General features: G+C 37.9%; 9 protein-coding genes across 9 annotated transcripts; 2 read left to right on the plus strand and 7 right to left on the minus strand.

The window, feature by feature from the left end:
• Positions 1-323: 323 nt before the first annotated feature.
• On the plus strand, positions 324-2,084 carry BDF20DRAFT_855318 (acyl-CoA dehydrogenase/oxidase). Its single transcript, XM_053080238.1, has 4 exons — positions 324-458; positions 543-608; positions 671-869; positions 1,086-2,084. The coding sequence occupies exons 1-4, from the start codon at positions 375-377 to the stop codon at positions 2,051-2,053; spliced, it is 1,317 nt and encodes a 438-aa protein (XP_052939731.1). The 5' UTR covers positions 324-374; the 3' UTR covers positions 2,054-2,084.
• A 2,241-nt stretch (positions 2,085-4,325) lies between these two features.
• On the plus strand, positions 4,326-6,182 carry BDF20DRAFT_904988 (uncharacterized protein; the record flags this gene model as incomplete). The annotated part of the gene is made up of 6 exons (XM_053083103.1): positions 4,326-4,730; positions 4,808-4,963; positions 5,067-5,213; positions 5,323-5,478; positions 5,565-5,809; positions 5,876-6,182. The coding sequence occupies 6 exons, from the start codon at positions 4,326-4,328 to the stop codon at positions 6,180-6,182; spliced, it is 1,416 nt and encodes a 471-aa protein (XP_052939732.1).
• A 463-nt stretch (positions 6,183-6,645) lies between these two features.
• BDF20DRAFT_910863 (cytochrome C1 family-domain-containing protein) lies at positions 6,646-8,249 on the minus strand (the record flags this gene model as incomplete). Its single annotated transcript, XM_053083751.1, has 7 exons — positions 6,646-6,667; positions 6,753-7,093; positions 7,165-7,278; positions 7,497-7,680; positions 7,761-7,921; positions 8,004-8,039; positions 8,181-8,249. 7 exons carry the CDS (start codon positions 8,247-8,249, stop codon positions 6,646-6,648), a joined length of 927 nt encoding a protein of 308 aa, XP_052939733.1.
• A 423-nt stretch (positions 8,250-8,672) lies between these two features.
• On the minus strand, positions 8,673-9,498 carry BDF20DRAFT_985688 (uncharacterized protein; the record flags this gene model as incomplete). The annotated part of the gene is made up of 3 exons (XM_053085192.1): positions 9,104-9,498; positions 8,919-9,049; positions 8,673-8,703 (listed from the first exon to the last, which is right to left on the minus strand). The coding sequence occupies exons 1-3, from the start codon at positions 9,407-9,409 to the stop codon at positions 8,673-8,675; spliced, it is 468 nt and encodes a 155-aa protein (XP_052939734.1). The 5' UTR covers positions 9,410-9,498.
• Positions 9,499-10,961: 1,463 nt separating this feature from the next.
• BDF20DRAFT_813469 (Derlin) lies at positions 10,962-11,533 on the minus strand (the record flags this gene model as incomplete). Its single annotated transcript, XM_053076880.1, has 2 exons — positions 10,962-11,276; positions 11,357-11,533. 2 exons carry the CDS (start codon positions 11,531-11,533, stop codon positions 10,962-10,964), a joined length of 492 nt encoding a protein of 163 aa, XP_052939735.1.
• Positions 11,534-11,845: 312 nt separating this feature from the next.
• BDF20DRAFT_814990 (30S ribosomal protein S17) lies at positions 11,846-12,164 on the minus strand (the record flags this gene model as incomplete). The annotated part of the gene is made up of 2 exons (XM_053077037.1): positions 11,846-11,989; positions 12,066-12,164. 2 exons carry the CDS (start codon positions 12,162-12,164, stop codon positions 11,846-11,848), a joined length of 243 nt encoding a protein of 80 aa, XP_052939736.1.
• A 1,071-nt stretch (positions 12,165-13,235) lies between these two features.
• BDF20DRAFT_328580 (uncharacterized protein) lies at positions 13,236-14,203 on the minus strand. The gene is made up of 2 exons (XM_053075208.1): positions 13,617-14,203; positions 13,236-13,520 (listed from the first exon to the last, which is right to left on the minus strand). The coding sequence occupies exons 1-2, from the start codon at positions 13,889-13,891 to the stop codon at positions 13,325-13,327; spliced, it is 471 nt and encodes a 156-aa protein (XP_052939737.1). The 5' UTR covers positions 13,892-14,203; the 3' UTR covers positions 13,236-13,324.
• BDF20DRAFT_855344 (RlpA-like double-psi beta-barrel-protein domain-containing protein-containing protein) lies at positions 13,523-14,615 on the minus strand. Its single transcript, XM_053080239.1, has one exon. It carries the CDS (start codon positions 14,324-14,326, stop codon positions 13,937-13,939), a length of 390 nt encoding a protein of 129 aa, XP_052939738.1. The 5' UTR covers positions 14,327-14,615; the 3' UTR covers positions 13,523-13,936.
• A 2,494-nt stretch (positions 14,616-17,109) lies between these two features.
• Positions 17,110-18,693, minus strand: BDF20DRAFT_833234 (uncharacterized protein; the record flags this gene model as incomplete). Its single annotated transcript, XM_053078621.1, has 3 exons — positions 17,110-17,528; positions 17,625-18,044; positions 18,180-18,693. The coding sequence occupies 3 exons, from the start codon at positions 18,691-18,693 to the stop codon at positions 17,110-17,112; spliced, it is 1,353 nt and encodes a 450-aa protein (XP_052939739.1).
• Between the last annotated feature and the right edge of the window lie 576 nt (positions 18,694-19,269).

The raw sequence follows: 19,269 nt of genomic DNA on the forward strand, positions 1-19,269 counted from the left end.
ATATCAATTTTACCCTTTTTATACAATGATTCTATTTCAACTTATTCCAATCACTTTTATAGACACATCGTAGAAGGTATATCTACCTGGTAGTAAATAAAGTCAAACAAGCGTATGCACACAAACAACAGTTTGTGTCATCATGCAAGAATTTTTTTAATCTTGGGAATTAAACTGAGTAATTGACATTGATCATTTTGCGGGGTGGGGGAAAAAATTTGGATGAATAAGGTTATCACAATAGAGAGAGTGTAAGCAGAAACTCAGGCCATTGCCTTAAGTTAGTCAGTGCAAAAGTATCGTTACTCTTGGCACTCTGTCTTTTTATACAATTTTTTTTTTTTTTCTTCTTCTTCTTTGTTGTCATTCTCGCCATGGCTACTCAGAATCTCGTCGACATCTCTCAACTCTCACCCCAATTTCAAGACCTTTATGCAAAGGCTAAGGATTTTGTCGAGGTCCGATTCAATGATATGAAGAATTCTGCGTTGATATGTCTGTTAATATACCAACTATGAATCCCTGTCTTCATTAATTGATAGAATGATTGTATTCCCGCTGAAAAGATCTTTGCTCTCCAGATGGGACAAAACGAGGATCGTTGGAAGGTAACATCACAAAGGAACTTTTATATGGAAATAAAATAGTGTGCTGATGGATTATCACTCAGATTATTCCTCCGGTCATTGAAGACCTCAAGAAGAAGGCTCGCTCACTAGGTCTTTGGAACCTTTTCTTGGGTCGCGATTACGCCGAAGGCGCTGGATTAACGAACCTTGAATATGCTTTGATCGCCGAACTCACCGGTCGTTGTCCCAAAATCGCACCTGAAGCAATGAATTGCAGTGCTCCGGACACTGGCAATATGGGTAAAGTTCTTTTTTACAATAAACATTTTTCGGATGATAGAGAAGTGTAAGAGACCTTCAGTTTGCGAACAATAGCATTGTATCATCGATGCGTATAAGACGGTCTTGATAAGCGATATCTACACATCCATGTGAAATTGGACAACAGACTCATCCTAGCGACACTTGGGTTGTTGGTTGGTTTATTTATTTATTTTTTTCGTCCAACACATATAGAGGTTTTCGCTAAATGGGGCACTCCTGCTCAAAAGAAAAAGTGGCTTCAACCTTTACTTGATGGCAAGATCCGTTCAGCGTTCGCTATGACCGAGCCCAGAGTTGCTTCTTCAGACGCAACCAACATTGAAACCAGCATTCGTCGTGTCGGTAATGAATATATTGTCAACGGTATCAAATGGTGGATTTCTGGTGCTGGTGACCCACGTTGCTCCGTCTATCTCGTCATGGGTAAAACAGATCCTGGCAATAAAAACAAACACCGTCAACAAAGTTTAGTTATTGTTCCTGCCGATACACCTGGTATTACTGTTGTCCGTCCTATGCAAGTGTTTGGCTTTGATGATGCTCCTGAAGGTCACTGTGAGATTGTCTTCAAAGAGGTCCGTATTCCCGTCGAGAACATGGTTGCAGGTGAAGGCAAAGGTTTTGAAATCATTCAAAGTCGTCTCGGCCCCGGCCGTATCCATCATTGTATGCGTTGCATCGGTATGGCCGAACGCAGTCTAGAATTCATGCTAGCACGTGTTACCGATCCCTCTCGACGTACTTTCGGTAAAGTCCTTGCTGAGCACGGCACAGTGGTGCAGGACATCGCTCGCTGTCGTTTAGAAATTGATCAAGCTCGCTTCTTGGTGTTGAATGCCGCTCGTAAGATCGATCAAGGGAATGCCAAGGGTGCCATGAAGGAAATCGGTATGGCCAAAATTATCACCCCTAGCATGTTGACACAAGTACTTGATCGTGCTATGCAGGCCTTTGGTGCTGCAGGCCTTTCACAAGATACTCCGTTAGCGCATTATTTTGCGTCTGCACGTACCTTGAGAATTGCTGACGGTCCTGATGCAGTTCATGAACAACAGTTAGGTAGATTGGAATTGCGTCGCGCTGTTGATATTGCTGCCAAGATGAAAGAGCAGCAAGAAAAGGCTGACCAACTGGTCGCTAAATATACTTCTTCATCTTAATCATCAAGCTCAGCATCCTATTTTTATATACTTTTTTTTTTTATTGAAGCAAAAGTCAGTGATATAGTCCTTTGTGAAGCAGCACCCTCTTCAATATAATTCACTGTACTAAAGATAACTTTTTTGCTTTACCATCTATCCTTATCCTTACAATGGGAGGGAGAAAAGTCACTGGACTGCACACAGAAACATGACTTCAATCTATCCTCATTAAGAATGGGGTATATCCTTGTCTTCAAACTATCATTATCCATATGATTGTATCAAAATCTATGAATAAAAAGTGTGTGGCTGAACCCACCATGATTGCGGAATGAATAGGATAGTGCCTATGTATTACTCATAGAACGCCTTGATATTTTGTTTGTTTCTTTCACTCAAGGGTTCCTTTAGACAATTCAGAAAAATGTACCGAACCGATTCTTCAAAAACTCCATCCATTTGCTTTCTCACTAATGTGTTATCCGTATGCGCTTTGTATAAAAGACCAATTGGCCACTGGCTGGTTGTTCTTGACATAGTCGGAAACAATATCATTTGTTTTCCAGTTTTACAACTGTTTGAGCCTCTTATAAACTTGATAGTGTACCCTGCTGAACTAAAAGTCTATAATCAATGTCGGTAGAAGCCTATTTTGTATTATTTCTCCAAGATGTTTCGAAAAATAGCCTATATGACGAAGGGTGTTCTGGTTGGACAACTTTTTTCTTTTATGCATGTGCCTGTTTGATTGTTTCTATGCAAAATTTGATTCGTTCAAATTGGAGGAACAATTACTTGTGTAATTCTGCTGCGACTTCAGGTACAGAAAGTTTAAATAACGATATGGCATCACGGCGGTCATGGAGCAGAAAGAATCCATACAATATAGGTAGAGATGCAGCATCTATGAGTTTGACAGTCGACAAATGGTTAATAGCAAAAATATATCTTTCTAGAGAGCGATATAACTATTCATTTGTTTCAGACATATGTCTTCAAAACGCTGCCGTAAAAATTTGATGAAAATATCAACCTTACTGTAACTAAACGATGAATTTGAATTCAACTCAATTATAGGACGACCCACAGACCTTAGGATGATATTGTAGGCATTTGTTTACATCGTATAGGACCTTGAAACAATAAGACCTACCGAGCCGTCAAGAGGGTGATGAAGATAAAAATAGAAAAAGAATGCCCAGCCAAAATAGCGCGGAAAACTCAGAATGAATTCCTACTGCTCGATATTATATTCAGTCATGACTTTTTACTTTTTGAATAGCTTTCAAAATTCAGATTGAAGCAACTTCTCACATCATTCGAAATATTGCCAAGATTCTTCCGGATTATACTGTGTTCAATGCGATTTCTGACTCTACAATAATCCTTCTTTGCTGTGAAAATTTGAGATTGTTTGTTACACGTGCAGAACTCAGCAACCGACGGAATCAGTCGAAAGTTATAAAAAGTTCAATTCTTTTCCTTCCTTTTTTATTTTTTTTTTTTTTTTTTTCTGTCTCCCTTCAATTAAATCATTCTCTTTTTCACTTTGAAAAAGTATTTTTGTCAGTTATCAGAGTCAATGGAAACTACAACTATACAAAACTCACAGTCGATACCAGTATGGAATAAAATAGAAAAGTTCAATGTTGATGATAACAACAACGAATCATATCCTGTTCATCCAGGAGCAGCTACAAATAAAAAGTATGTGTCGGTAACTGCAGCAACTGCTACTGCTCGTTCACATGCACTAGTAGAAGATCCGATAGAAATGTCACCACCTTCTACACCTACATCTTCTGCACCTACGTCTTCTACAGACCAACCACAATATATTTTACATCAAAAGAGAGCCTATACCACACCCTACTTCAAACCTGAAGATGAATTCAACATCATGCCCACTCCTGTGCCAACACCCGAGCATAACGATGAAGAAGAGCTCGATATCTCTCCTTCTCAAAGACAAGATACAATCATTTCTAGAGAAGAGCCAGTCAACCTTTCAGATTTGAATGACGACGGCTCTTCCGTTCCAGAACAGCATAACCAAATCAGTTTGAAACGCTATTCAACAGTTTCTTCTTACCGCACTGCTACAGAGAGCAGTCTACAGCCTCAACTTGGCATGACAAAGAAATCCAAATCTTCCTTTGGAAGCCAACAAAACGATACAGCTGCTTCAACTACAACTGTGTCTTCAGTCTCACTTTGTAGACATCACACGACAGGGCATACATTGAAATCAGCCAGACAGCGAATGGCCGATAAAGAAAGATTAGATATGATGCGTCGTTCAGAAGAGTTTCAAAAAGAGCTTTCAGCGAGAAGAAAGGCTTTTCAACGATTATCAAGATTAGCCATGGCCAATAAAGAGAATTCGTATACGAACAACAATAACGAAGACGATGATCGTGTTTTGATTGGTACTCGCATTTCAGAAGGTCATCGTAATTATATCTTGATGTACAATATGCTGACGGGTATTCGAATTGCTGTGAGTCGAGTCACGGCCAAGATGGATCGTCCTCTGACCGATGAAGATTATGTGGCTGCTCATAAGCTGGCCTTTGATGTTGTTGGTGATGAGCTAACACCTGGTGCAAAATATGATTTCAAGTTCAAGGATTATGCACCTTGGATATTCCGCAGCTTGAGAGATAGGTGTGGTGTGGATCCTGCAGACTATTTGGTAAGCAACAGCTCTTTCTCACCTCCATCTGTAGTCAATGCATCTGTCGAACGCTTACATTAAATCTTGTCCTTCAGATTTCTCTCACGAGCAAATACATCCTCTCTGAATTGGGTTCTCCCGGTAAAAGTGGTAGCTTCTTTTACTATTCCAAAGATTATCGATACATTATAAAAACCATACACCACACTGAGCATAAATTTATGAGAAAGATCTTGAAAGAGTACTATGAGGTAATGCACTCGGCTTTTTTTGCAAGAGAACAACAACTTAAAAATGGTACACACATGTTGACCCATATGATCTCATCACTGATCTCTGTAAATTGTACAATAGCATATTTGTAACAACCCTGATACCCTGCTTTGCAGATATTATGGTCTACATAGAATCAAGCTACCACATGGAAGGAAAATTCATTTTGTGGTGATGAGTAACGTTTTTCCTCCCAGTAAAGATATTCATGAGACGTATGATTTGAAGGTAAACTTTTCGTGAGGCCAAAAAAATTCCAAGTGATGTCTGTTTTGTTCTCGGAACTTTTTAAACTTACTCTTGTCACGTTACTTTCTGTTCTATTTTAAAATGTTAGGGCTCGACCTTAGGTAGATTTTTACCCGAAGAAGAAATACGTAAGAACCCTTATGCCGTCATGAAAGATCTCAATTGGGAAAAGAAGAATCGTAAGCTTCAATTAGGCCCTGTTAAAAGAAAGCTATTCATAGGTCAACTGGTTCGTGATGTTACGGTAAGAAAAAACTTCTTTTTTTTTTTGATTGCTGGAAAGAAAACGTCGATGCCAACCCTTATTTGTCTCTCTTTTACGTACATTAGCTACTCACACAGTTAAATATTATGGATTACAGTCTACTTATTGGTATTCACGACATGTTACGCGGAAACAAGGATAATATTCGCGACACTACATTGCAGACGTTTCATCCTAATACAAAACTGGTGCAACGTAGAAATACATTAATGAACCGTAAATCAAGTAAAGCACAAGTAGTTCGTACAGCGATTGCAGAAGCTACATTCAACAAACTAGATGCTTCCAAATTACCAGGAGATACTCAAGAGTAAGTAAAGACGTTGAATCTATCTGTACTTATAGACATGCTAATGACATACCCATGCTTTTACAGACGCCATAGCTGTGCATTTTATGCCGAAGAAGGCGGTTTCCAAGCTACCGATGAATCAAACAGGCCTCTGCCAGTCTTATATTCTTTGGGCATTATCGATATTTTAACACCTTATGATATGAAGAAAAAATCAGAGCACTTTTATAAATCACTGACGACGCAAGACAAAAACGGCATTTCAGCTGTCAAGCCCACTCAGTATGGCCAACGATTTTTGGAATTTATGGCCAATGCTGTTCTTGAGTGTAACCATGATATACCGAGAGAATACAAGATGAAGAACCGTATCAAGCATTTCTTCTCTTAGATTCAATATGTTGTATCTATCTTTTGCAATATCCATCTGTCATAGTAACTTTTATTCTTATCCTGTCTATATATGTATACACTTGTATTTATTCCACGCATTGCTATCTCATACTCTATTCATATACCGTTTCTTTTTCTCTCAATGCATTTCCTATTTATTCTTCACCCTTGCACTGACAATTAATAAAGTCAGTAAATACGTATTGATTATACATGCACTTTTATTTTAACGAGGGATAGCTTCAACTTAGTTCTTATATAAACAGACACATGTTAGGATAATGCAGAGAAGTAATCTTTGCAGTTGATATGTCTTGTCTAAAGCGAACCATTCGGCTTTTTTATTGTTTTTCTCCAGTGTTTACAATTATACTACTACTAATAAGGGTTGATAAATAAAAAAAGAAAGGTGATAATTTATTTTTTGCTGAATTCGTAAAGTGTATTAATTTGGGTTATGTTTATTTGATGTCTCTGGGAGGGCTATTCATAGTAATTGAAAGGATAAGAAGAGTCAGTATATTATGCTTACTGAAATATCTCATATCACACCTATGCTTGAACTTACTTGTATACAATCTTTCTAGATTTAAGAGGAGCCCACTTGAATCTCTTGAGATAGATAGATAAAGCTGTTAAACCTGTCAAGATGATGACAGCCTTCATACCCATCTTTTTACGTTCATCATGCTCAGGCTCAGCGGACCAAGCAAGGAAAGTACACACATCCTTAGCCATCTGAGAAGTGGTAGCGGGTGTACCATCTTCATATTCAACAACACCATCGAAAAGTGTACGGGCCATAGCAATGGCACCACCAGGGAAGTAGGGGTTATAGTTCAAACCTTCACGGACTTCAACACCTCCTGGAGGATCAACATAACCTGTGAGAAGAGCAAACACATAGTCCTAAATAGTTGAAAGAAAAGTTAGTGTCTGCTTTTCTTCGATGCGATAACAATTCAAGATGGTCAACCTACCTCTCCACCATGACGAGCTTTGGTGATCAAGGAGAGATCTGGAGGCAAAGCACCAGCATTACCAGCACGAGCAGCTTCTTCATTGGGATAGGGCTTGGGCATATAGTCTGAAGGCTATACGTGTAGAAGTAATTTATGTATCAGTGAATTCAGTCAATTGTCTCATTTTTGGAAGTGGGGTATAATTAATGGTCCTCTGCTTTCTATCTCTTGATCCTTTGTCTTGTCTTTTTTTTTTTTTTTTTTTTACAGTGGACAAAGCCTCCCACTTTTTTTTTTCCTCACTTTTCGCTATGAGGATATGCTATTGAAGGTCGAAGATAGATGTTTACCTTGCCAGGTCTCATAAACATTTCGCCATTTTCATCGGGTCCATCTTGATATTCAAATTCTTCGGCCATAGCTTTCACTTCTTCTTCAGTGTGAGAAACGCCAATCAAGTTTCTCCAAGCAATACGGTCAAGTGAGTGACAAGCTGAACAAACTTCTCTGTAAACTTGATAACCACGACGGATACTATAAGCATACCCACAAATAATTCAGTATAAAAGAGGCTTTACAAAACTTGCACATCTATCTTAAAAGTGGCACTTTACGAGGCGTGATCATAGGTAGAAAGAGGACCACTATGAGGCCAAGGATAATGAGGGGCATGAAGACCTTCATCAGCCATATTCGCGGAGGCTTCTGTATACATATAGGCAGCAGCTGTGAGACCCACAATACCTCCTGTTACTAAACCGAACTGTAAAGGATGCTGTTGTTGGGTAACAATAAAAACATAAACATAAAATTTTCAGTCATTGATAGAAACATTTCTATGCGTATAGTGAACATACTTGATTTACTGAAGGCTTGGTTGAAGCAAATCTAGCCTAGATATACATATATATATATAAGTCGATGAAAAAATGTTTGTAATTGTTACTATCGACAAGTTCCATCAATTTGAACTCTCTTATTGTTTGAATATGTATTGTGGGGTAAATACAAAACTGCAATCAGAAATGTCGTACCTGAACAGTTGGTTTAGCAAATTGACGTACTGAACGCTTTGCTGTAGATGTTGCGATCCGAGAAAACATTGAGAGAGGGGGGTGGGTTTTTTGTTACTCGTAACAATCAAGAAATGTAGTAAGAAAAAAAAAATTAGAAAATAAATGAAGGTACAATTAGAAAAAGGAAGTAAGCCGTAATGGTTACTCGACCCTGTTACAGGCCCAGCCTTGAGCCTACCCCGCCCGTTTCCACGAAACAATAAGAGGAAATAGAAATTCAGAAAGAAAAATTGAGGTGACGTAGAACAACGCGGGGAAGAAGAGCAAATGAAACTTTGCAAAAATACGCTTTTTCGCTTATGATATCGGACTTTCATACTGTTTGCTCCAGACGAACAGAATCATATGTTTGAGAAATACCATAGGTAGTTCTTAGATTATGTTAATTTTAGTTGGAGAATCTGATTTTTTTTTTTCAGGGCACAATAGAAACGAAGGGGTGACGAGGAATTAGGAGCAATAACCAGCGCGTCTAGCTACCCTGTGTAATATGTTAAGCATGCTATAACATCAAAAGCTAGTTGGAGGAGCAGAGACACGTCACTATCTGTATAAAGCAATGATTTTTCAGAACTCTGATGCATGTTGATAAGAGCCATCACTTATTGAGTCATCGTAATAATGCTAGTGCAGCTGTCTTTGATAATAAAAAAAGAGAAAATAATAAAAAAGAACGCGATATGTAACAGAACACACAATTTCAAAAAGCGGATGTTCTCTTTCTTTTTGCTTTCTTTCTTTTCAGTCAAGGTGAAAAGGTAAACAACGCCTCTCAACTCAGAACGGTCATGTAAAAGCCCCATAACTACACATAGGCTCGACTCTATCTAGAAATGATCAATGTTTCTTCAGTTACACACACAGTAATACCAATGGCATACAATGTTCAAAGAAGGTGGCTGAAATAAACCAACGAAAACGGTGATGTGTCTATCCTGTAAGCCACACATGCATGGCCTACAAGCACTTTGTGGTCGAACACCTAATTGCGATAAAGATAAAAAGGTAGAACCGGCTTCATCGATGAATATCTGACTAGTTAAGTTATGTAAGAGATGCGAACATCGAAATTTGGAGAATGCAACGACAGCGGCGTCAAAGCGAAGAATACATGCTGTGTTAAAGTATAAAGATTGTAATACAATTGGAATTGCGACGACAATGCTGCCAAAAACATCGTTAAACATTTTTGATTGTTATTATCGAACATCTACAGTTTTTAAACGAAATTAATTCTATTTACATTTGTGATCCATATCACTCTTTCACACATCCCTACAGTGTAAGTTGTGCGATATTCATAAAGTATAACCAAAGGCTGAATGCCTACTGTTGGACCTTATTTATTCAACTCACAGTTTAAGATGTATTATCTGATGTTGTTGATAAAGAATCAATGTTTGTTTACAGATACAATAATAAGCTCGAAAAAAACTCGGAATGCCCATCATTAAACTCTATGTTGTTGCAGTTTTTTTCATCGCTGATGCTGGTACATATCCTAAGAGAATTGTGCCTCTATTCTTCTTATACCGGCTGAGAGGGTTATAGCTGGCAGAAGGCATAATTACAGCTTTTTGAGCAGCTGTTCTGGATTTGGAGCACTAATCTGCACTACTTGCTTCGGCTTGTATTTTTTAGGGGTTCATACCAAGGTGGGTTGATAAACCAAGCCCAGCTTTCTTCAGCCATAAATACATCTGCATTTTTGAGAAGGCTATATTCCGCTGCAAATATATTATCATCCACTGCAATGCCTGTCCATCTGCTGCAGAAGACTGATGGAAGGTCCCTGACTAGGAGTATCCTCTGAATCTCTTTCAGGAACGTCATAGATGTAGCCGCCAGAATAAAAATGATGATACGTGCATTGGAATAGTTCCTGGTTGCAATATCAAAGGAATGGAGAAGTAAGCTTGGGAAGTTCCTCTGCTGATCTTCAGCAAACAGAGCACGGGTTTCACTTTCTCCATCCGGTTTGGTACAGGAAGACAGGATTCAATAAGAATACGTATCCGGACACAAATAGATGAGTGACTTAAGTTATGAACAGTGATAAAAACATGGTTTAACAGTTTGTCGCTGCACATTTCGTTCTCCATGTTATACTGATCACTCAAGACTTACACTGCTCTCCAGTTTGAGATTTCCTTGATCTTCTAAAGAGTTACACTCACTGCTGGAAATTACCCAGTTCAACTAAGCAGTTATACTCTTTTAGGGAAATTTATATCAGCCGCAACTGAATTTGGATTTGAATCTTTGCAACTTTCATGTTTTCAAACGCAAAAGCGCGATTCTTCTTTCTTCTCTCGTTGATTCAACACACAAATTTTATTATGTCTATTTTCATGAAAAAAAAAGTCAAGTCCAAAGCCTATTATGAACCTAAACGCCGGCCTGTTCCCCAGCTATGGCGACCAAACATATTCGTATTATCTGTTTGGTTCTGACGACCAAATCCTCCTCTAAATGCACCAGATGTTGGTGTAGAATTCAGTCTTCTTTGTGGGAATAATCTTCGTAAGAATGCAGGTGTTTGAAGATATTGACGGCCGCCTTGCCTTGGGTAGATGGCAGTTAAATAATGATAGATGTGAGCTGAAATAATACCTGTAATTGATGCTTTGGGAATGCCTCCTGTCATCAAAAAATCAGTCGCTACCATTGCCCAAGGAAGATAAACAGCCTATGAATTACATTTAGCAGCTGGAAAATAATAGTGATTTGGATCATCCTTCATATTTTCGAAACTTCTTTCAATACCTTGAAACGGATGCCAAACATAAAACTCACTATCGAATCTCGGTTATGCTGTGCCCAGAGATAGGCAATTGAAAGTAATAAACCATCACTTAAAACATAAAGGTCGAAAGGAATGGCTGTTATAAGTTGCAAAGTTGCAGTAAACAAGTGAAAAAATATATAATCGGCAGGTTGGTTTCGAAAGACTTCAGTTTCTAACTGCTGTGAATTGCGATATAAAAAATAAAGATTAAAGGCGTAACCGAGACTGAATCTGTTGAAGAAAAAGCATGACACCAATCTCCATAACTGTGGTGAAGACAGAATTTCGTAATTCTCTTAGTACGCGTATAACGTATATTGTTTGCTTGTTCTATGCCTTTTCATACCTGTAATTTATATCTGATATTTGGCCAATAAAATACAAAAGTTGAAGGCTGCACAAATCCCAAACCAGATAACGTGGTCGTGGCAAGTGAGAGCGTAATCAGTGCTTTGGTTATGGGTGGAATCGAATTATACCAGTCGAGAATCTCATTGCGCTGTGGTGTCTGTGGTGGCGGCATCGCTTAGTTGAAATGCAATGAAGTGAAAGAAAAGGTGTAACTCCAGAATTCCCAAGGCAAAATTTATGTCGTTTTTTTTTATTACGAACCAATCAAAAAACTAAATGCCTTTTGCATTGTAAAATTTGGACATTGAAGGTTCTATAGATAACCAATAAAGTGGTTTTTCTTTATAAAGTAGTGGTCTATTTACATGAATTGAATTTATTTTGAACAAAAACGATATCGTATTTGATATATAAAAGAAAAAGTGAGCGTCGTTCGATTGAAAGTCGGATGGTTGTCAGGACTTTTTTGAAGGAATAGAGTGGTTTATTTTGCTTGCTTGAGAATCTCAGCGATGGAGAAATGTTTACGTTTACTCAAAGGTCTGCAAGCTTCGATACGAACGACATCGCCTAAATTACAGGCTTCTTTTTCATCATGCACCAGATAATTTTTGTATGACTTGATCGTCTACATATTTACAGAATTTTGAAAAGGTAAGTAAACAGTTCAGTTGTGCCAGGGGTAAATAAGTTGAATAGCTTACCTTGCGAACAATAGGATGAATTTTTTGCCTTGCTACTTTGACTTTCACTGTTTTTTGCATTGCATTGCTAACAACCATACCGATGAAGTTCTGTCTCATTTTTTATGATCCTGCTATATTTTGTGATTCGGAAGAACAATGACATTGTAATTTTCTGAAGGGTTCTTGAGCTTAAAGCTCTTGTGACAGCTCGTTGAACGTGGGGTCATTGCTCCTTTTGTCTGCGGAGATAGAAAATAGCAGAAGAACAATTGGGCATAGAGCTCTATTACTGTTGCTTGTCATGAAAATAAATGTGCAAGGGATTGTGAAGTCGAGTTTATGAAGCCACAATTACAGTCTTATAAGGCTAATGAGCTCAACCTACAATAAATAAAGTCGAAATGGCTATTTTTAATGTAAACAAACGCACTGCCAATGTGTGGTATCTATTACTGGTTCAGTAGCCGATTCTTTGATAGACAGTTGATACATGCCATTCAATTCTATTTATTTCATCTGCTAACTTCAAAACATGTTGATCGACGGCGATCAGGTAGCTTTAAGCTTTCCAGTAACAGTATGTCGTTTTATAGTTAGCCAAGACTATAAACTGCTCAAAAAAAGAATGTTTAAGCTGCTCATAACTTTGCTAGCTTTTGCAAAATTATAAAGCTCAAGCTGCCGCTTTCGATTGCTATACTTCACTCTGAACTGCTTATCACCACTTAGAGCATTCTAAGTCTTCTTGTTTTACTTTCTCAAAGGTATATTAACGCTCATCAGAGTCTTTATCTGGTATATCTTCAAAGGGGGAGGGTGTATTATTAAGTTTACTTGACGAGTTCATCCATCATGATATAGAATAACACCGCCAATCAGCGCGTCTATTCAATACAAGATGCTTATTAGATATGTTAAGCAAAGCTTGCAAATAAGAAAGTTGGCTACAATAATTTTGAAGATCACATTCTTCCTGAGTATGCAACTGATTACAGAGAATCAAATACGAATTGGTATAATATCGCCTAAGAAACTCCCTTGGGAACAAAAGGCTTATTCTTTGAATACATGTAAAGTCTTTTTGGAGAATTTTCGGTGATTGGTAACTTTTCAGTCTTTCAGGTGCGATATGTGGTCTGGGGTTTGTGGTTTTTTTTTGGTTTTTTCAGCACAAAGGTGCTAGGGTCATCTGATCTAGGCCTTCAAATCTTTCATGAACTCAATTAAAAGATCTCAGAAAAGTTCCACGATGATAGTTCTTTCCAAAAGAAGCTAGGCTATGTTGAGCCTGTAATGAATGTAGGGGAATCGACAATGACATAATGTGCTATAGGTTGCAAATGCTGTACCTGCAAAAGTTTAAAATAGAATAAGGTTTTTTCGTGTCTTCTGTCAAGGTTTTGGTACCTGAAAGTCGGTATCAAAAAAATTGCTTTAAAATGTCTGGAAATCAATCCTAAGGCAAAATGGAAGCTGTTTTGCGCCAACGATAAGACTTCAAATTTATTAAATAACTCAGACAAGTCTTTCCCATCTAGTACAACAACTCGTTTGGTTTCTTCAACCTACCTGCAGTTTGTCCGATAGCTTTTGTGAGTATGAAACCACATCCGCAGTTTTTTAAAGAGATATCCGATCAAAAAGATAGAGCTCAAGTAGAAACAAACACAAAGTGCGATTACTAAGTTACGAAGTATTTGATCCGGGCTCTGCCTAGATCGGTTTATTACGATAGTAAGGTACATGAATAATAATATAAATAAATGAACAAATGCGTTAATGAATAGTACAGAGTTTTTGGCTAGTTTGTATACAAAACGGCTAGCGTTGAATAATAGAATCATAGATCAGAAGATGTTAAGGTAGCTTGATCAAACCAGTTGGATATCTTATTTGAATTCCCATTGGACCTTGAGTTCACCCTTCTTCTTGTGGTCGAGCTTCTTGAAAGCAGCAGGAGAAAGATCAATATCATTTCTACCACAACCGTCGCAAGTATCGATAACCTTGACGGTGATGGACTTCTTCTTGTAGTGAACCTTGACCTTTTCACCACAAGGCTTACCGTGGCCGTGCTTAGGCATACGCTTGTGAGAGAGAGCAGCAACCATATCATCGTTGTCAGCCTTGTAACCACAAGAGGGCTTACCAGAGTGCTTGACAGAGTAGAAAGTAGCAGTTCCGTGGTGTTTGTTACCACGAGCTTCAATATTAGCGGCTTGGGAGACGACAGCGAGAACAGCTAAAACGACAGCGAAAAGGAAGGTAACACGGAACATTTTGTATATAAGAAAAAGAGTAAGACGACCAGCGAATAAAAGATGATGAGATGAAAAAAACAAGACTTTTGTCGACAGTGTTGGGTCCTTTTTTATATGAAAATTTTTATACGGAATATCAAACAATAGTAAAACTTATGCCGCGCTCTCTGTTGACAAAAAGTGTTTAATTGAAAACAACGGACGGAGATGCCACATGTTGCTGTGAGCTTTTCGTGCCAAAGGGCCCGTGATTTTTTGAAATTTCAATTCACAAAGGTTTTGCGGATCGTCAAAAATATTTGCACTGCGTTTTTTTTTTTTTTTTTTTTGCCCTTCATTTTGAGAATGATCGTCCATATGAAACTTTCGAGCGAACTGTTAGAAAGGTCTTTCAATTTAATCAAATAGAAGCATTATGTGGTTATTTACTACTGGAGATAAAGCAATTTTACAATACAAGCAAAATAGACAATGTACATATACAACTACTCATTGATTGAAGGGTGTTTTCAGGCTCAGGTATTTGAAAACGCGTTACTTCCTTTTAAGCAATAGCCAACAATTGCGGTTGTAAAGTGTAATCTCAGAAAATGAGGTCCCCCGTTCGAATAGAAATGCATGAAGTCTATTCAACGCTGTAAAGAGGACTAAACAGAGCGCTTTGTTGTAGCTCAGTACTAACTTTGTTACACAATCAATACTATTCAGACATGGGGTCCCGACTTTGCTGTGGTTGCTTAGAAAGAAAGTTGACACTAGGTACAGTTTTCCATTGTTCAAAAGCTCACTCTGTTATATATGATCACAAGAAGGCAGAACTGTTTATAGAGAAGAGAACGTTGTGAGACCAACTACTCCGCGCTAGCTGGCTTTACCGCGGCTGTGTTAGGTAGCTGGATAGCGCCTGCTTCTTTTAAGTTTTCCTATCACATTTCATTATCAGACATCCAATTTCTGTTTACTGGACTTGAAGGACATGATAGAAAGTTATATCCCATCAAAGTACTCTGTCTTTTCAGCATTGACCACAACACGTGAACATGCTTATAAATGAGGTACCAATATTTAGTCATTAAAAGCACCTGCCCGTATGGAATTTGCAATGCATGCTGTAAGTTCGGTTTTGGAAGGTTATTTTGTAGCGAGTGGCAATCTTCTCTCCCGCTAGATCATACAACAGTTTATTTCATGAAAAAGTTTTTTCTTTCGAACACAGTTTTTTTTAAAAAAAAAAAGTGAATACAGGAGTGTATGCATAGATTAAACCCCCGCCCTGGTGTACGCGGAATTATTGGATGACGACGCGTGAATGGACAGCAAAGTGCTTTGAACTGTGGCATTGGGGTAGCAATAACACCCGGACCTTTTTGATGCTCTATACCAAGTGGAGGTGAAACACCATGATTTTATCAGTTTGTGTGGCATTGGTTTACAGCGTATTGGATGAGAAAATAGCACTAGCTAACACAGTTTTGTTTGAGTTGACTGTACCCATGGCTCGACGGCTGATTCTACCCCTGAAAATAGAATTTCAAACTATTTAATCATGAAGTAAACTGATTGCCATTACGAGTATCTTACGGTAAGCGCTAAACTAGATCGAAATCAACCTTAAATGAATTGCCTCTTTTGTAGCTTACTATTGCTATTGAAACGACCGTTCCCTTTTACCACCGATACTTCTGTTCACCAACATAAAAAGGTTGCAAATAATAAACGCTTCGTATTATAAAACATTCAAGACCATTGCAATACGCAGATTAACGTGACAAGATCTTCATTTTATGTTTCATGACGGAGGTTCGAATCATACGCCTCTGAAGAGTTGCGAAGAGAAGATGTTATGTAAGGGGCTATATGAATTGCAGTCGACCTGCGTTGTCTCTTCTCTGCCTTGACGATAGAAGAGAGGCTGAGTCCATAAAAAATGTTTCAGACGAAATTGGTTTTACCGTATGCAAATAAAGAGAAAAGATCTTCACTCACTCACTAGACCTTTGTCTTTAAGCTGCACACATGTCGCCTCAAAGGTTCTTTTCAAATAAAAGCAAAGTCCAGTTTGTCAATATTCGATCCCTTTCAAATTCTGAACAAATAGAAACAGGGCAAAGAGGTCCCCATCTTTTTTGAAGGTACAAGTAAAATCGACAGCCTAGACCAAAGCTTTTTTACAACTGTAGGCCGCGCGCCTTTTTTTCCAATATGCGAAAATCCTATGAATAAAAATAGAGCCCAATGAGATTCTTGAAGCTAGCTTTCGGGTGGGGAAAAGAAAAAACGAGCTAGTGTATTTTCGGTTTTGATTCAGACTTTCTTCTTTTAAATAAAAATTGGACATTTTCATTGACCTGATTCAGATAAATTCATATAAGCAAAACTAAAGGAAAAGCGCGCTTCACGCACTTTGTATATACGTGCATGCTAACTTCGCCATATGCCTGAAATCATTGGGCGGATTTGCGCTTCCTATATATGTTAGGCTTTATTCAATCGTTCTACTGCGATTTCTGCCTTTGTTTGCACTTACCTGGGTTTTTTTTTTTCCCAACAAATTTGTTACTGGAATGAATTTCATAAGAATGGGTTGTGGGAGGTCTGGTTATACAAGCTATTGCTTTTTGTAGATTACCACGCTTCTCATGTTATTTAATAACAGTACAAGCGCGTCTCCTGTCATTATATGTTTTTGGCTAGATATTGATACTTTTTTCTACGTATGAATTATATTTGTTCCAACAACTAATTTATTCTAAAATCAAAGTAATGAGATCTTAACGCTATAGCTACATTTTCTGTTATTATTATTCATGGCTATTCTTGTTGAATAGTCGTGTCCAAGACTGTGATAGTGTATCATTTCTTTTGAAAAAAGTCTCTGCTGGTAATTTAGGACAGTTATTGAATGATTCTCCATCGGTGCATACATAAGAACTGGTTGGTTCAAATGAATCAGGTTCAGCACTCGCTGCATTAGCAGCAATATTACTTTCATATGTATAACATGGGGTTTCTTTGTATGCAATGGCTGCTTTCAGACCTGCAGCGAACAACATATAAAATCCCTCAGCAATAAATTCATGCAATCTGTACTTTTCATCTGCCTCTAGACCGAATTTCAGGCAACGAATACTGAAGTTCTGTGCTTTATGAATGACATGGTATTGTGCATCCATCCAAAGGAAGATTTGGACCATATATCCAAAAAAGAACGAAAGAATCCCTGAAATAGATTAATGTGTGAAAAGTTTGTCCAGGTCGTTTTTTTAGGGCCATACATCTTGGCAAAGATTATTTATATGTCTTAATATGCATTTACCTGGAATGGGTGATTTTTTTATGATAATAGCACAAGCTACTGTGAAATCTATCATGTATTGCCCGAGCCGTTTAAATCGCACCATTGAATCTTGCTGTTCAGAATCATGCATATGTGTTGTTGACGTAGTGATCCTAGATGCGCCTTTACTCGATTCACAGTTTGCGTTATCGTTGGTAGTTGATGGAGCCGTTGTTGAGGATTTTTGATACGCCTTGTTGGTAATCGTGCTTATTGTATGTGTAAGACGCGATAAGAGTAAAGATTGTACTTGTACTGTTATATTGGTACTTGCATCCTTTGTATTGTGATCGTTATTCGATGCTTTCTGTAGGTTAGCGATTGCGAATAAGCCAACTCTCTCCTCAACACTTTGCAGCTTCTTTTTGATTGCCAACTTTGTCTTTGTATCAGTTTTATCTTAGATAAGCGGGCCAATATATTTTTTTTTAAAAAAAAAAGGTTAGTTTATCAAATAAAAATCTGTTTGAATGACAATACTGCTACTTTTCATCTTCCTTTGCAGATGCTATACAGTATAAAGGCTACACATACTTGGTAACGCCATGAGTATCTTATCTACGCCAGTCAAATAAACACCAAGAGCAACGGCTTCGTTTCCACTTTCATATTCATCGGCGGCAATAGAAACGAGTTTCATACCTTGCGATATACTGTGCCTGTCTACTGTTGTGTTGCTGATCGAGCTTGATGACAATGTCTTTTTACTACTCTTCGATAGAAAAGTTTTAGTTACGTCGTCTTTGATTTTCTGTGCTAATGCGTTCATCTCAGAGGTCCATGATGTACTTGGAGTTGGAGTTGGACTGGTACTTAGTGACAGTTGTTGTTGCTGTGCTTGTGGCTGACAAGAATATTGATACTGGCTCATGGTGTCATAGGGTGGAGGGGCAGTAATACAATCTGTATTATTGTGGTTTGATGTCTGTTGAGGATACTGATAGTAGTATGTATTTGCACTGATGTTATTTTCATTGCCAGAAGAGAATGAGGGTGCTGATGCATTATTTACTGGCAGTCGTCTGAAATTATTACAATTGTTCGTCATTTCGCTTGCCCTATTTGAACTCGCTGCCTGAGATTTATTCTTATCAACTGAGCTATGAAGAAAAGAAGATACAAAGGATGGCATTGAGAGTACTATAAAGAGATAAATCTCAACTACGATCAATTAAGCCTTTATTATTAACAATCGTCAAGAAAAAAGAAAAAAAAAAAAAAACTTTAAATCAGAAAAGAGAAATAAAGTGTTTCCTATTTTCACGTGATAACTGCATATATTGTCATTGGAAAATAGCTCTTCTGGAATCGGAAGGGGCTAAGATCGTTTGTTGTCATTGATAGAGAAGTAAGGCACAAGTTCCATTCTAATTCATAGAAAAAGAAAATCGTATGTAGGACAACTCGTTGAATTTGAAATCTAAGTGGTACCAATCAGTGTCACTCTTGATTATACAATTTGTTATCCGTGTTTGCAATGATCTCAAAAATGAGCAATGGAAAATATGCCTTGCTTTTCATATGGTTTTAAAAGCAGCAAAAAGCGCATATGCCTCTCTGAATTGTTTTGTCAATAAGTTCAATTGATAAGGCTTATCTTTTGTTTGTTAGTACAACTTTTATT

The sequence above is a fragment of the Mycotypha africana genome (assembly GCF_025528875.1).
Source record: "Mycotypha africana strain NRRL 2978 chromosome Unknown BDF20scaffold_2, whole genome shotgun sequence".
NCBI classification, from domain to species: Eukaryota; Fungi; Mucoromycota; class Mucoromycetes; order Mucorales; family Mycotyphaceae; genus Mycotypha; species Mycotypha africana.

Excerpts from the sequence above, each read along its gene's own strand:
- BDF20DRAFT_855318 (XM_053080238.1), top strand. The coding sequence starts at position 375 with ATGGCTACTCAGAATCTCGTCGACATCTCTCAACTCTCACCCCAATTT. Across the intron at positions 459-542 it reads AGGCTAAGGATTTTGTCGAG|AATGATTGTATTCCCGCTGA; the intron begins GTCCGATTCAAT and ends ATTAATTGATAG. Across the intron at positions 870-1,085 it reads TCCGGACACTGGCAATATGG|AGGTTTTCGCTAAATGGGGC; the intron begins GTAAAGTTCTTT and ends CAACACATATAG.
- BDF20DRAFT_328580 (XM_053075208.1), bottom strand. The coding sequence starts at position 13,891 with ATGATTCTATTATTCAACGCTAGCCGTTTTGTATACAAACTAGCCAAA. Across the intron at positions 13,521-13,616 it reads AGCTATCGGACAAACTGCAG|CTTCCATTTTGCCTTAGGAT; the intron begins GTAGGTTGAAGA and ends GGCGCAAAACAG.
- BDF20DRAFT_855344 (XM_053080239.1), bottom strand. The coding sequence starts at position 14,326 with ATGTTCCGTGTTACCTTCCTTTTCGCTGTCGTTTTAGCTGTTCTCGCT.